At 35.9% G+C, this 17186-nt stretch overlaps 1 protein-coding gene across 2 annotated transcripts; it reads left to right on the top strand.

The window, feature by feature from the left end:
* The first annotated feature begins 3397 nt into the window (after positions 1 to 3397).
* LOC108999446 (probable serine/threonine-protein kinase WNK5) lies at positions 3398 to 7823 on the top strand. Of its 2 annotated transcripts, none has more exons than XM_018976337.2 (7): positions 3398 to 4059; positions 4807 to 5072; positions 5484 to 5707; positions 5866 to 6023; positions 6238 to 6550; positions 6650 to 7003; positions 7110 to 7823. In XM_018976337.2, the coding sequence occupies exons 1-7, from the start codon at positions 3958 to 3960 to the stop codon at positions 7487 to 7489; spliced, it is 1797 nt and encodes a 598-aa protein (XP_018831882.1). In that variant the 5' UTR covers positions 3398 to 3957; the 3' UTR covers positions 7490 to 7823. The 2 variants fall into 2 exon arrangements, with proteins under 2 accessions (XP_018831882.1, XP_018831881.1); XM_018976336.2 differs by having other exon boundaries at positions 3432 to 4059; positions 7107 to 7823.
* The last annotated feature ends 9363 nt before the right edge of the window (positions 7824 to 17186 follow it).

Raw genomic sequence — 17186 nt, 5'->3', positions numbered from 1 at the left:
TATATATATTTAAAAAGTGGATGACACTATAATTGATCTTGCCCTTTCATTTGTATGATAAGGCAAATAAGTGGATGTCACTAAGTGTTTGGATGCTAAAAGAATATCTTAGATGATCTAAGTTTATTTGTCAATAGTAGTGAGTTAACATGTTTGAGTGGATTTTATAGGTCCTATTGAGATGTGTTATGATGTATAAAGTAAGTTGATATATGTTTAACATTTTATGAAAAGTTGAAAAAGTAATAGATCACATCAATGATTAATTTTTTGTTGTAATGATGAAATAATTATTTTATTTACATGTTTTACAAATAAAAATCATTTCAATGAACAATGTTGATTTAAGACGAAAAAAATAAGGTTATTTTAGATGAAATAAATTGTGTATTTAAATAGGAGTATATCCATCCGTACGAAACTATCTCAGATGATTTGATATAGTCTTACAATCCAAACTCAGTGCCAAATTCTATTTTTATTTTGTGTTGTCTTAAGTACATTATAAATTCTAAATTACTTTGGGCATATTTAAGTGAAAGTTCAGAAATATTATGAAACAACGATTTTTTTTGTTTTTTTCAAAAAAGGAGAAGATACTTATGGTATACAGCAAAGAAAGAAAATGGGCAATGGTAATTCAGAGAAAGAAGAAGAAGAAAGGAAAGAAAAAAAAAGAAACCTGTGCCGTATCAAATGTGATGATGTGTACACAAGACCACCCATCATGATGGGTCCACCTATTTCAATTGCCATTTTTTTTATTTTTATTTATTTTTGTCTCTATTAACACGTGTACTTCTGGACAGCATACTCTCTCATGAATTATTGCCCCACTAAACGAGTTAAAAAAGTAGATCATTTAAAATTCTTATCAAGTCAATGCATCAACATATATAAAAAAAAATGACTTATAAAAAAAAAAACATATATAAAAACTTTCTAATATTAATATCCATTACTTTATATATTTTGGACCAATGATAGATGGCTTTTCATATGTGAATGCGATCGTTGAAATTGAATCAATTAGGGCCAGGCGTCACGTATATATAGTACTGAGAAAGGATAAGACTAAAATAAGTGGTGGGACTCTTTCCAAAAGCTTTGTGCATTTTTTGGCAAGTAATTAAAAGGTAGACTAATTCATAAAAAAATAAAAATAAAAACTAAAAGTTAGATCAAGATTCCTATATATATATATATATATAATAGTTTATCTGAAATATTTTGAAGAGAAATAAATATATTATATATATTGATTAAGAGACACATATTATATCTATGTGTATGTTTATTTATTAATATACATAACACAATTAATGTAAATGATCATGTCTTCCACATCAACTTGTATAAAAAATTATAAACTTTGTAATTATAATGATGTTCATGGCAAGAGGCTTGTATAATATTATGGACAAAGATCATTTTTTTAAAAAAGAAAACGGTATGTATCTGTTTTATTACTAATTATAAAAATTATTCAGACCAAAAAATTAAGGTATTGCTGGGAAGAAAGACTTTGGATATTATTATTAAACATGAGAATCCATGAAAATGAACAATTGGTGTCAACCCATTTCTGAATCCAAACGGGGCCTCATACCATTTGGATAATGAGTTGAGATGAAATCAGTTGAGATAAAAGTTGAAAGTTAAATAAAATATTGTTAGAATATTATTTTTTAATATTATTATTATTTTAGGAATTGAAAAAGTTAAATTGTTTATTATATTATTTTGTATGAAAATTTGAAAAAATTGTAATAATGAGATGAGATGAAACACTTCTTATATCCAAATAGACAGCCTTAATTAGCGCCTAGCCCGGTGAATGGAGTTGCTGAGAATCCATGATTCGAGCCTTCGATCTCCTTAATATTCTTAATTGTGCCTAAAACTCTATATTCATGCTCCTATAAACTTGGGAAAAGCATAAAAACTTGTAGTTTATGTTGAAATAATTAACATCATGTATAAGTACTGTACGTGATATTTGATCATATATATCTAATGTCATTAAGAAAACAAGTGTAAGGAAGTTTTCTTACGGCAAAAGAATCAAGAACGACTAAAGATCATAAACATGATCATAGTCATAATAAATTGCCAAAATTAGATTGCATCCACATATTCGTTTTTAGGCAAATAGATACTTGGGCTAAATGGAAACTTAGTTTGGTAAAACAAATTAAATAAGAAAATTAAGAAACAGAAAGACAAATAAATAAAAAGAAAATGTGAAAGGGATCGAGGTATACCCAATTTTAACAGTAACTTTTACTTAGTTCTTAATTTTTGCTTGGAGGTAATATTAATATGGCAAGAAGTACGTCTAAACGTAAGTTTTATTTTTCGAAGAAAGTTGGTTGTATCTCCTAAAAGTTATAAGTTATATATAACGTGTACGTACAATATGATTTTTCTCTACAAAAATTGAGAGGGAATTAGATCATAAATATATAGATTTAGGGTTTCTTCCTCTAAAAAACAAAAGAATGCGATTTTTGTTGATTTATTTTAATTAACAACTTGGTAATTAAAATGCACACTCACTCATATATATATACATTGAAATGTTAGTATGAAAATAAATGTATGTATGCACATATGACACACGACATGTAACTAATATAGATATCATGTGACAGTATATCTGGAATCTGCATACATATTATATGCAATGAGTGAAATAACTCTTCTTCGAATTTAAGACCTGGTTTCTGAGCTGAGCCAGCAGATCAGTTGATCATCGACCGATCTATTTTACCGCAACATCAGTCCGTCTCAATCGATAGATAATTAATGTCTATATATAAATAATTATTAAATAACTTGATTGACGTACGGACGGCGTTATCTTATTTATTCCAACCAGTGATTACTGTTATTTGTAGTATGAATTCGGTTAAATTAATATTTCTCGTACTCTATATAATTAGACATGGATCACAACTGTGTTCCGTTGAATTAATCAACATTCTACGATTAATTAACAATGTATCAAATGTAACAAAAACGCCATTTAATGTTATTAAACTCCTAATTATATATGATCATTAATTATAGTTATTGTTTAGGGTTTGGAGTAGTACTTCTACGTACTACTCTGTCAGCTCCGTTATCTGGCCGAGGAGTCGATCGAGGACCCCACAACCCCACATACGATATAACCATCCACACCACTACCTCCTTCTTCCTAACCCTCCCTTTTTGTCTTCAAACACACATCTATCTATCGATCCAAACTTTTCACTAGTCTCTATATCTCTCGATCCTCATTTTCTTCCCCCCACAGATTTCTGTCTCTGTCTCTCCTTGGAATCTAATTTTCGGATTGCTCCCACATCCACTAATGGTTATATCAAAGCGTGGCCACAGATTCTTCAAATTTAGACGTCCAGTACCTTCAAGCCAAAGTCCCATACACGATCATGTCAGTTTCTAGAGACTTTTACAGACCATTTTCCTCCACAAACATCTTCTCAGTTCGTACTCAATAACACCTTAGTCCACATAAAAAAAGAGAGTTTTCTTTTTTCTTCCTCCGTTGTGCTGACAAGAAAACAGTCTTTAACAGTCTCTTCCCTAGCTACCACAACCACCCAACTTTCTTAGTTCCTGCATAGTTTTGTTCCTGTCCGGAAGAAGCAAAAAATCTAGGATATTATATATCTCCCTCACTCTCACTGTCATTCTCTATGAGACAAATGGTTACTAAGGAATACGAGTTCTCACGTGGGGTTGTGGAAATGGCTTGGATTATGCTAAGCGTAGATTACTCGAGACTTTTCTGGTTGTTGTTCCGTGTCTTCTCCTACGAAAACCATGAAGGAAAGCCCCGGATCTAGCATCCATCTCAACTAGATTGCTCGCTTGCTTTCATCTTTTATTGTCTAACCCTATTACATATATCAGTACTATATATAGAGAAAGTTTTCTAGGAAGATAGCCATGTTCAAGGCACGGATAGGAGGATCATCATGTGTTGTTGATGGAGCCGTGGATGAGCAGCTTGGATACGTTGAAACTGATCCCTCTGGTCGATATGGACGAGTAAGTATCATCTATATTATATATAATTCTGGATTTATTTTATGAATGATATATATATTTGAGGTAGATCATATACTCTATCATATATTATCTTTTGAAGAAACATTATATGTGATAACTGGTGCATGAGTGCCTCATGTTCTAGAGAACTATGGTGGACGTCTGATTAAAAAGAAGATCAAATATAAATCATGAGTCTTGTGAGATCAGCACGTACAGGTTATTTCAATTTCCTTTAGAAACGGTCGAGTACTGATCGATCGTTGACGTCCCTTCATCTCCAAAAACAAAAGTCGAACATGCATCGTATTATTAGTGTGAGTTTACCATGAATGGTTTAATCGTCATAAGATTAATGATATCAGCTAATTAATTAATTAAATATGTGTCGTGTCATATAACATCCAAGATTATTTCACTGCTTTTTATATGATCCATTAATTTGGATGCATATCGACCAGCTTTTTTACGCCTACTCTGTCCTGTCGATTGGGCTAAAAAGTCCACGATCCATATTCATCGCTTGTGAAGTTGCTTCTTTTTTTTTAATAAAAAAAAACTTTTTTAACCGTCATTTTTTTTCATCATGTATTAATTTGACATGATCAAATAATTAGAAATTTATTTATTATTTTTTACTTATTTATTAATTATTTAATGTCATATATATCAAATTAAATGATGCCAAATGACGAAATTACTGTATAGAATTGGGGCTTACTAGTGTGAACAATATTTGCGATGCAGTTCAGGGAAATTCTGGGGAAAGGTGCAGTGAAGACGGTGTATAGAGGATTTGACGAAGTACTTGGACTGGAGGTGGCTTGGAACCAAGTCAAGCTAAAGGAAGTCTTTCATTCGCCGGAGGAATTGCAGAGGCTTTACTCAGAGGTTCACCTTCTCAAGAACCTTCATCATGAATCCATCATGCGATTCTACGCTTCTTGGGTTGATATTGCTCGCAGAACTTTCAACTTCATCACCGAGATGTTTACTTCCGGTACCCTCAGAGGGTACGTTATAATATTATTTACGTACACCACCTAATTCATCTTTAACACTACTATATAATTATTCATATAATTTATATTGTTAAGGTTAAATAAAAATAATTAAATATACTCATTTTTATCCGTTTAAACTTTTAAGATAATGTGTAATTTCACATAATATTAAAATAAAGGTTGAATTTTGAGTCTACCAGCTTTTAAAAAAATAATTACGCTACTACATGCAGTTGCATAACTCATGCTTATATATATATATATACTTTAAATTAGTCATACATGATAAAAGACTAGGCAGCATACAATGCACAGTTGACCTGATTTTCTGGATTACCAAAGATACCTATTAAAATATAATATTAATGGTTTAACAATAGAGTAATAAATAATCATTAATTTAATGGGATCTGATGGCAGGTATAGGCAGAAATACCAGAGAGTAGATCTTCGAGCTGTTAAAGACTGGGCCCGTCAAATCCTACGGGGTCTTGCTTATTTGCACGGCCACGATCCTCCTGTCATACACAGAGATCTCAAATGCGATAATATCTTCATCAATGGCCATCTTGGACAAGTCAAAATTGGTGATCTGGGGCTTGCAGCGATCCTTCGAGGCTCCCAACATGCCCACAGTGTCATAGGCATGCATGCAATCCCTATTTACTTGCATTAAATTTACTGCCTAGGGGTTCCCATTTGACTTAACCATAGATTTTTTTAGTACAATATTAAGATTTTAACTCTTTACTTTTAAATTAAGTCTTACATAATTAACGAATGATTCTAATGAATGAATCAGGAACACCTGAATTTATGGCACCGGAATTGTACGAGGAGGAATACGATGAACTAGTAGATGTATACTCCTTTGGCATGTGTGTGTTAGAGATGCTTACATCCGAGTACCCGTATACCGAGTGCTCCAATCCTGCCCAAATCTACAAGAAAGTTACTTCGGTAAGCAGCTTGCTTGGAACTTCAGCAGTACCATATATACCTCTATAATTTCCTCTATACATGTTTGATGTGTTAATTAACATACTTGCAAGTAGATTTTTTTCTTCGAAATGATAATCTCAACATTCAGGTATATATATATCTTACGTACCCATGATATTATTGTATAAGCTTGGTTCAGTACTTATGGGCATGCTGATTGACTAATTACTAGGGGAAGCTGCCCAATGCATTCTACCGAATTCAAGACATGGAAGCTCAAAGATTTGTGGGTAAATGCTTGGAGAATGTTTCAAAGAGGATGCCAGCAAGTGAGCTTTTGTTGGACCAATTTCTAGCGTCTGATGAAGGTGGATTGTTGCCCATAACAAGGATCCAAACTCCCAACTCACTTTCCAACACAAAAGTTGTCGATTTGCCTCCATTGGTGTCTCATCCAACAAAAAGCACAGACATGACAATCACTGGGACCATGGACGAGGAAGACAACTCCATTTTCCTCAAAGTGCAAATTACGGACAATCACGGTATGTTAATGACTAGTACTACAGGCGGCCGGTATATCCTGGTTTTGTTTGTTGCCATTGTCATTTTTCAAATATGTAAGGATTTTCTATGCATTGCAGGTCATGCTAGGAACATATATTTTTCCTTCGACATCGTACAGGACACTGCCATTGACGTTGCCATTGAGATGGTCAAGGAATTGGAAATCAATGACTGGGAACCACTGGAGATAGCCGGAATGATAGAGGAAGAGATATCTTCTTTGGTTCCAACTTGGAAGGATTGGGGCCCATCCCAATACCATAATCAACATAGCTTTAGCTATGAAGAGGAAGATGAAGACGGCATCCACCATCCATTCTACACATCGTCTTCCTGTTCTTCCTCTGCAGCTTGTCTCCCGGCTCTGAGCTCTTCCTGCAAGAGCCATAATCGTGGGAACAATGTTTCCACTGACATCGATTGGCTTCAAGGTACATACTACATGCTCATTATTGTTCTTATCGTAGTTTCGTAATCTTTGTATATAGCGGTTTTAATATTCTTTCAAATATGATAATTTGCGACGCAATGCAGAAGATTTGTTTGCCAATGACGATGCTAGTTCCCAAAGCTCCTTGAACTCCTTCAAGTACTCCAATTTAAGCTACTACTCGAGCAATGAAGATGATTATGATTCCAGTATTACAAGAGGAGGTGAACCCATTTGCAATATTGGAAAGGGTCACATTTCTACAACAAGGTTCAGTCCTGCAGAGAGAAAGAGTGGAAACAATTGCAGACACTATGATTGCCACTCAAATCTGCCAAGGAAGCTTACTAGGATTCGGTCACTGGTGGATGTACGTAGCCAGCTGTTGCATCGGTCTCTGGTGGAGGAGATAAACAAGAGGAGATTATTAAAGACCGTGGGAGCTGTCGAGAACATTGGGTTTCAGGATCCGGCCATCGAGCTTTAAGGCAAGCTGGTGTCTCTTAAAGTGGTTTTTTATGAAAGTTCGAGACACCCATTAAATTTGCAAAATGATGATGATTGCCGCTCTTCTTTTTAATCACAGAATGTTTAATTAAGCAATGATTTTGGGTGTAGTAAACTATGACGTTAAAAAGAGAGTGATTTTATAATAATCATGGCAGAGATGAGACATGTCTTGGACTCTGAAACATTGTGGCATGAAAGTCTATAATGATGTAAAATGCAGATATTCGAATGTTAAGCTATGTAGCAGATCAGTTTGATATATGAAGCCATTAATTGTAAAGAGCTTCGTCCTTGACAAGAGTTAAATTTTACAGCCATCCTCGTCCTCTTTTATACTAGCTAATATACATTGCTTTCACATCAATAACATGTTAAATATGTCAATAAGCGTGCCTATAAATAAATTTCTTTCAATTGAATTTTTTTTTGAGATGATAAGAGTTTTGTCCATCAACCCCGTGAGAATGATCCACAAGCTAGAACGGGTGCGTGGTTGCAGTGGTTGGCCACCAATAGAAGTAGATGGAGTAGGCCAAGCTGCCGACTACCACAAGGCCAAGAGGTGGTTAAACACCTAATCATGAGACATGAATTATTCACGTCGATTTAATGGATGTCATTGTAAATGCCACACAATTGCCACAACAATTTTTTCTTATATAAAAAAAAAAAAAGTAGTAAAATTTGTATTACAATGTAGTTTACCCTAGCAATTAATAAGTGGAGAAACCGATTTTTTATATTGGCAGATCTTAGGCTCACCGGCTATGATGAAGAAGGACCTACGAAATCGCGGCACCCAATGAATCAGTAGAACAAGAAGGGAAAAAAAAACTCTAAAAACAGTGTTGAGGGTTCAGACCATGGGCCAGAGGGGAGAAAGAGGAAACGAATCCAAAACTGGTGTGCAGCCCAAGTGGCCCTTTTCGCTTTCTCTTTTGTTTTGCATTTTTTTTTTTTTTTTTTGACCATTTCGCTCACAACGCATTTGGCAAGAAAAAGGAAACACTCATCAACAGAAGAAAAGGAGTAGCAGTAGACCATGCATGCAAATTTTAAGAGTAAAATATGGAATCATTCTCTCGGATAACAGTTGAACAATGCTTTTTCAGCATAGACTAGACGACCCCAAGAGTTTGTCCTGTGAAGGAATAAAACATTTAGCTACTAAAACAATGATTTAGTAGATAGGTGTAGGTGAGTTTAGCTACTCAGTCACCGGTCCCCATGATTTAAGTAAACAGCCGTACGTGAAGACTGAATTAGAACCATAGTCACATATATTTTGGTTTGCAAGTTGGGAAATAGGCACAGAAGATGAAATCGATAGCCAAATTGAACACTTAATTAATGTGACTTTTGGGTTTAATTGCTTTTCTCAGTTTTTCTTCTAGATGATTTGCTTCACATGCTTTGGCTTACTCCGACCGATGGCTCTGGTTCCAACCCCAATTCTGAACACGTGGAGCAGAACTGGAGTTTTGCTCCAACTCAAAAAGAAATCGACTCGATTTGGAGCCTGACAGCAAGATAAAGAATTCCAACTCATCAGTAACTCACAGCTTCATCTCAGCAACACACGATGACAGCAACAAGGAAAGAAATCACTCTCAAATACAAGACTCTTCCTAAAGCAATTATTCTGAAGGATTTTATTGTAATTCTCCTAGAATATTCTTGAGATTCTATTTGTACAAAAAGGAAACTTTTCTGTAATAGCAGCTTGATTCAGCTAGCTTTAGGATTCATGCACACCTCATGCTTGTAAAAAGGCCTAACCATTTTTGTTACTCTCAGCTCTATAAATAGAGCACACTGTAAATACTTTATAGAACATGAGAAATGAATTCTTCAGAAATTTAGATTACTACATGGTATCAAGAGCCACTCGAAGACTAGCGTCTCACCATGGCCGAAGAAACTCCTTCTCCAAAAACCCCTTCGAACCCACCATTTCCTTCCCTCCTTCCTCATCTTTCTCACCTAATTTCCGTAAAACTCACCAACGACAATTTCCTCCTATGGTGCACCCAAATGATACCCTACCTCAAAGGACAACAGCTCTTTCACTACGTTGATGGCTCTGTCCAACCTCCTCCTCGTCTCCTACCTGATAACAAAACTATCAACCCAGCCTTTGTCACCTAGTCCCAAACTAATCAACTCATTCTTAGTGCCTTAATTTCCTCCCTCTCAGACAATCTAATCGCTCAAATTGTTGGTCACACCACTGCCCGTGATGTATGGGCTGCTCTGGAGAGGCTCTTTACATCAAAATCTCATGCTCGCATCATTTAGTTACGTTATCAACTCGCCACTATTTCAAAAGCATTGAGCTCTGTTTCTGAGTACTTCATCGAGGTAAAACATCTGTCCGACACCATGAGTGCCTCGGGTAATCCTCTTTCCCACCTAGAATTCATCTCTTACCTCCTTGCTGGCCTAAACAGTGACTATGATGCATTTGTAACCTCTGTTACCGCTCGCATTGAACCTCTCTCTCCAGAAGAATTATATGGTCTCATGCTTACCCATGAAACTCGTCTTTCTCATTCTAATAACCTCCCTACTCTTACCAATTTCTCATCCAATTATACATCAAACTCCCATGGTCGCGGCTCCAATCGCAGTTCCCCCTCTAAAGGTAGTTACCGTGGTCGTGGTCGTGGTCATGGTCGAGGCCATTCACCTTCAAGTCCTCCACCATCATCCTCTTCTTCTACCCTTTCACACAACAAACCCACTTGTCAAATTTGTGGCAAGGTAGGTCATCTGGCCATTCACAATTACTACAGATTTAATCATGCTCTTCAAAGTGACCCCCCCAAAACTCTCACAGCCAACTATACAAACTCCTCTTCCTTCTCGGATATGTCCTAGTACCTCGATATTGCTGCTACAAATCATCTCACTTTTGACTTATCCAACCTTAACGTTCAATCCTCTCCCTATGGTGGCAATGAACAAATCAGGGTTGGTGATGGAAATGCTCTGCCAATAGCACGCATTGGTGACTGTTTTTCCTACTTCCTTTACCTCTTTTCTTTTGAAAAGTTTATTACATGTCCCTGCTATCACTAAGAATTTAATTTCGGTTAGACAGTTTTGTATTGATAATTCTGTCTTCTTCGAGTTTCATAGCTCTCATTTTCTTGTGAAGGATTCAAAAATGGGGAATCTTCTTCTTCATGGCCCCACAACTGATGGTCTATATTCCTTCCCAGCTCCGGTTTCCACTCCTGAAGCCTTTGTTGGCCAGCATACCTCCACCTCTTAGTGGCATTCCCGTCTTGGCCACCCTTATCTTCAACTAGTTCCTCGCATCCTCTCTACTCACTCTCTACCTATTTCAACTCGTGACTCTCCAAACAAGTGCTTAACATGTTGCCAAGCTAAAAGCTCTCAACAACCTTTTCGGGACTCACATCAGCATTCCACCAAGCCTTTACAACTTATATATTCTGATGTATAGGGCCCTGCCCCCGTTGTGTCTAGGAATGGTGTTCGATACTATGTAGCATTTCTAGATGATTTTACTTGTTACACTTGGTGGTATCCTTTAATTCAAAAATCTGATGTTGTCAAAGTCTTCCTTCAATTTCAAGCACATGTTGAGTTACTATTTAATTCCAAAATCATTTCTTTACAAAGCGATTGGGGTGGGGAGTACCGATCTTTAAATACTGTCCTGCAAAATAAAGGTATTTCCCATCGATTATCTTGTCCATACACACCAACAAAATGGTGCCGTTGAGCAGAAACATCGACACATTGTCGAAACAGGATTAGCTCTAATGTCTCACACATCTCTCCCTCAAATTTTCTGGGCTGATGCCTTCCATACCTCCATATATCTAATCAATCGGCTTCCCACACCAATACTTCATCATAAATCACCATTCGAGAAGTTATTTTCCAAACCTCCCAATTATAATCTTCTCAGGGTATTCGATTATGCCTGTTGGCCTCATCTTCGGTCATATAATCCGCACAAGTTAGATCTAAGGTCAAAACAACGCTTGTTTGTTGGTTACAGTGATTCCCATAAGGGATATCGTTGCTTAGATCTTGATACTGGGCGAGTTTACATTTCCAAGGACGTGGTATTTGCTAAGCTTCAGTTTCTATTTGCCCAATCCATCAATTCACAGCTCACTGATCACAAGCCTAATTCTGTCTCACTACCATCTATTCTCGGGCCTCCTCCAAATCCTCTGACTCACAAAGGCCCAGCTCACCTAAAAGCCCATCTCACTCTCAATTCACTCCCATCAGCCCATCTGCGCTAATTATCCCAACTCTAACCTCTCGTGACTCACCATCGAATATTCATTCCAGCCCATCATCTCAATCGTCTCCTCCCGATCCTTCTAGGGCTTCCTCTAAATCACCTTCCTCACCCACCTCTGAATCTTCTCCAATATCCTCTGCCGAATCTTCTTCCCCATCCCCTATCATAACCAGGGCTCGTTCCAAGAGTCTTTGTCCTCGCAAATTCATTGATGGTACTATATTATGGCCACCTCCTCCTAGCCACCTTACCACCAATACTTAAATCCCTGAATCACCCACTTCCTATACTGAAGCTGCTAAACATCAGCCATGGAGGAAAGCTATGTTTGACGAATTTCAAGCTCTTTTGCAGACTCACACATGGACCTTGGTGCCTCCTACTGGCGTCAACAATATCGTTGACAACAAATGGGTTTTCTGCACCAAAAGGCTATCTGATGGTTCCATTAACAAATACAAATCTCGCTTGGTCGCCAAGGGCTTCCATCAACAGGAAGGTATTAACTTCTCCGAAACATTCAGTCTAGTGGTTAAACCCACTACAAATTCGTACTATTTTTTCTATTGCTGTTACTGAAAAATGGTGTCTTCGGCAATTAGACATTAATAATGCATTTCTTCATGGTGATCTCCAAGAACAAGTCTATATGTGTCAACCAATTGGTTTTGTTAATCCAAATTATCCCAGCTACGTGTGTCGCTTGAATAAGGTCATTTATGGTCTTAAGCAAGTACCTTGTGCCTGGTTCTCAAAATTAAGTAATCGGCTCAATGAAATTGGTTTTGTTTTATCACTTGCAGATCCATCCTTGTTTGTCTATCACCATAATTCTATCATCATTTACATTTTGGTTTACGTTGATGACAACATTCTTACTAGTTCATGTTCTAATGCTATTTCCTCTGTTCTTAATTCACTGAGTATGTCTTTTCCATTAAAGGATTTGGGTAGTCTTCGATATTTCTTGGGTCTAGAGATAAATCAACTTTCCAGTGGTCTTCATTTATCTCAAACCAAATATATCTGTGACCTTTTAAAAAGGACAAACATGGACCTAGCTAAGCCTGTGAAATCTCCCATGGCTTCTTCCACATGTCTCTCTCTCATTGATGGTCCTAAATTTTTTGACCCAATTTTATATCAAAGCACAGTCGGCAGCATGCAATATTTGTCTATCACTAGGCCTAATGTTACCTTTGCTGTTAGCAAAGTTAGCCAGTTCATGCATGCCCCAAAAATTCCTCAGTGGCAAGCTGTTAAGAGAATATTTCGGTATCTCAAATAAACTGCCAATCTCAGTTTACATATTAAGCCTTTCAATTTTTATCATCTTTATGCTTTTACTGATGTTGATTGGGCGGGGTGTCCTGATGACCGTCGCTCAGTTCGTGGCTATTGTGTTTTCTTTGGCTCCAATCTCATTTCTTGGAGCTCCAAAAAGCAATGAACAGTGGCAAGATTAAGTACCGAAGCGGAATACAAATCACTTGCCAACACAACTGCTGAATTATTATGGATACAATTGCTGCTCAAGGACCTTGCTGTGTTTCTCTCTCAACCTCCCACCTTATGGTACCACAATTTGGGCGCTACTTATCTCTTAGCCAACCCAGTTATCCATTCACACACCAAACACATGGAAATTGATTTCCATTTTGATAGAGAACAGGTTGCAGCAAAAACATTGCATGTGGCTTTTATTTCTTTCTATGATCAACTTGTAGATGTACTTACCAAGCCACTGCCTTCATCTCGGTTCTTGACATTACGATCAAGTCTCACCATGGTCCCCATGTTGGACTCGCGGGAGGATGACAACAAGATAAAGAATTCCAGCTCATGAGTGACTCAGCTCCATCTCAGCAACACATGATGACAGCATCAAGGAAACAAATCACTCTCAAATACAAGACTCTTCTAGAAGCAATTCTTCTTAAGGATTGTATTGTAATTCTCTCTAGAATATTCTTGGGATTCTGTTTGTACAAAATGGGAACTTTTCTGTTATAGCAGCTTTGTACAGCTAGCTCTAGGATTCATGCACACCTCATGCTTGTAAAAATGCCTGACCATTTTCGTTACTCTCAGCTCTATAAATAGAGCACACTGTAAACACTTTATAGAACATGAGAAATGAATTTCTCAGAAATTTAGATTTCTACAGAGCCCAACCCTAGGGTAAAAGTAGAGAAGAAGTCAACATCATCTAGTTTTTTATGATGTCTGCCTAGACTTATGGTACCCAACAATATTCAGTTTTTTGGATATAAGTCTTATAATTTTAAGGATAATGATATGCTTCACTTGTTAAAACGTTAAGCACTTAGAAAGTAAATTACATGCATGCCCTTAGTAGGTAATCCAGTGTTTATTAATTATGAGGATATTATGGTAACAAAACTAAGAGAAATTAGATGGTTGGAAATTCATAATATTTTAGAGTTTAATCACATTGTCATTTGGAGAAATTATGAGAAATTAAAATATTTTATAGAGTGACGATATTTTGGGGCTCCGAAGATTTTAGACATTAGAGAAATATAGATTTTTAATACCAATGTTAAATAAGAAGTACGTGTTCAATTGGATATTTATGCAAGTTACGTGACTATTTTAAAGGTGATGATTAATATTTCCTTAGCACTATTGTAAGGAAGTTTAAAAAATTTAAAAAGTCATAGTAAGCGGGGTTTCTATACGAGTCTTTACATTAAAGAAAATGACTAAGATTGATTTGAAAATATGCATGCTTATTTAAAAAAAAATTGAAAACAATATCAGATAAGTGTTCTGCATACTCATGAAATCTGTATAAGAATATAGTATTTTCTCTCATGACCGATGTAGACATGAGCTTATTTTTAGCATTTTGTTTCTGAACTGTGAAAAAGAGCAAATATGAGATCTAAAAAGTTTTGTTTGGATTAAATGAAGATACTTTGATTCTATTATGTTGAACATGTGAAATGATCTAAAACTATTCAATACTCTGTTTTGATACGATGTGTTATATGAAAACTTTGACATGAATTTCTGATTCTGCATCTGATTATAATCTAGTTCTGAAGTTGCTTCTGTTTTGTTTCCGTTAAGGTCCTGTCACGGGTATAATAGTGGTTTACGGCCCCAACGGGTATAATAGTAGTTTATAATCATACCACGAGAGTTAAATATGGTATATGACCTTACCACGGATATAATAGTGGTATACGGTCCCACCATGGGTATAATAGTGGCATACGGCTCCGCCACAGGTATAATGGTGTTTTATAATTCTACCACGGAGGTTAAACATGATATATCTTCTGATGTGATGCTCTGATATCATATGAAACTGAGGTCTCAGTTTATGATATGCCAAATGATTTTTGAATAAAAATATTTTTTTGAAAGTTTCGCTCTGATATTTTGATAACATGTTCTGATTCTTCATTCTATAAGTAAATATTTTGTTCTGCATTCTAAACTCTGTAAATGCTCATGTTTATATACTAGTATATATTTTCTGTTTACTGAGTTATTGATAATTCACCCCTTATATTCACATTATTTTCCAGATAATTCTGAAGTCTTAGCTGGAAGTCAAGAGTAGGAAGTGTTAGCAGGGTTTGATGATCGTAGATGAATAAGTGCCAAAGGGTACAAATATTTATTAGAGAGTCTTATTTAGTAGGTTTATTATTTATGTTATTTTGGTACTTTGAGTCATGGATATTTTCGAGTCTTTGTGAAGTTTTTAATTTATTTCATTGAGATATTTCTTTGGCGTCCCTGTGAAGGAACAATGATATTTGTGTTGAAAAAATAAATTAATATTTTTGTGGAGTCTGTTAATGATATATAATTGTGTCATTGGAGATGATTTTAGGTAACATGAGCTAATTCTCTGGATCTTCGAGATCGGGGTGTTAGAGTAAAAAATGTTTCATCTTATCTCATCTTATCATTACAACTTTTTTAAATTGTCACCTAAAATATAATAAATAATTCAACTTTTTCAAATCTCAAAATAATAATAATATTTTAACAATATTTTATTTAATTTTCATCTCAACTCATCTCATCTCAACTCACTATCCAAATGTCACCTTAATATACATTAATAAATAACAATTTTCACATAGGAAAAAGACAATTTCTTTACTTGACAAGATTTTCTGCTCGTTATTGCATTTCTATACAAAGTTTCCATCTTAATTGCATTAACACGAATGATTTCACTCAACAATTATAACGTTTTAAAACATGATAATGCTCCTAAATATTAATGTTGATATCATTAGTGTTCAAGGCCGGTTTTTCTTTCTCGATAATTCTCTTAATGTATACTCCGGATTCAAGGTTGATGCGGGTTTGAATTATGGGTTGCATGTGTTCAAAATGTAGGGTGAGAACTATTGCCAATGTTGTTCTATGATTTAATAAAAATAAAAAGAAAAAAAGAAAACAAAAAGAAAAGAAGAAGAAGCAGTACTTAGCTATCCATTTCACTCAAAATATTTTAGGTGATTATAAATTAGGTACGAACCTCACATATATAGCATTAATAAAGATTAAAACAAATATTTCAAATAATATATATATATATATATATCCCAAATATATAATGTTCGATACAACATAAAAAAGTAAAATAATAACTAAAATGATTTATTTGCTAAGTAGATCAAAACTCTCTTGTAATATTTTCATGTATTCATCCATATCCTTAAATTTCTCCATGATGGGCTCAATAAACTCTACGAACAGAGCTCGTAGCTGATCCAAAGTAGTCCTAGCAGACTGTCTCTCAACACCGGCAGTACCACTGGAAGCTAGATCGGTCGGCGTGCCACTATGTTGTACTGATGCAGGCTTCTGCAAGTGCCCCTTGCTCTTGCTGAATGTGATCTTGTTAAAAGGTCTCATCGGTGGCGACCTTTGCTCAGTCCCTTGCACTTTAATCCCCGATCAGAGTAAGATGTTAGATATCAATAGTGCAAATGGTAGACTACCTCCACTCGAATAGTGTGACTCCGATCGAATGCGGAGGAACAAATACAATGTCAGATCAATCGGGTCCCCTAGTGCTATCAGCAACAAAAATCAAGCTCGCTCAATCCTGAAATCAGTTTTATGTTTTTCCGGATTGATGTTATACCCAACAATTAAATTAAGCATTCTGAAAAATGTTATGCAGTCGGCCTGTCGGATCATCTTGCTGCCATCATATGAAGGAGCAGAAGGCTCTCGCACTAGCTGGCAGACTTAATCGTTTGTGAGACCATCATCAGATATATCCTCGTCCTTACTATTATCCGAACTAGCATCCACGTCATCGGTCTCTACATTCGACATTAGCGATGAGGATGTGGTCGGTATGTCTGCATCAGATGGTGCA

Source organism: Juglans regia, chromosome 3, assembly GCF_001411555.2.
Source record: "Juglans regia cultivar Chandler chromosome 3, Walnut 2.0, whole genome shotgun sequence".
Classification (NCBI taxonomy): domain Eukaryota; kingdom Viridiplantae; phylum Streptophyta; class Magnoliopsida; order Fagales; family Juglandaceae; genus Juglans; species Juglans regia.
The sequence above is the reverse complement of the archived record's forward strand: the minus strand, read 5'-3'. Positions and strand labels throughout refer to the sequence as shown.

Bases quoted from the DNA above. Each gene is read 5' to 3' on its own strand.
- LOC108999446 (XM_018976336.2), top strand. From the start codon at position 3,958: ATGTTCAAGGCACGGATAGGAGGATCATCATGTGTTGTTGATGGAGCC. The intron at 4,060-4,806 runs GTAAGTATCATC...TTTGCGATGCAG, and splicing joins CCTCTGGTCGATATGGACGA to TTCAGGGAAATTCTGGGGAA. The intron at 5,708-5,865 runs GCATGCATGCAA...TGAATGAATCAG, and splicing joins ACATGCCCACAGTGTCATAG to GAACACCTGAATTTATGGCA.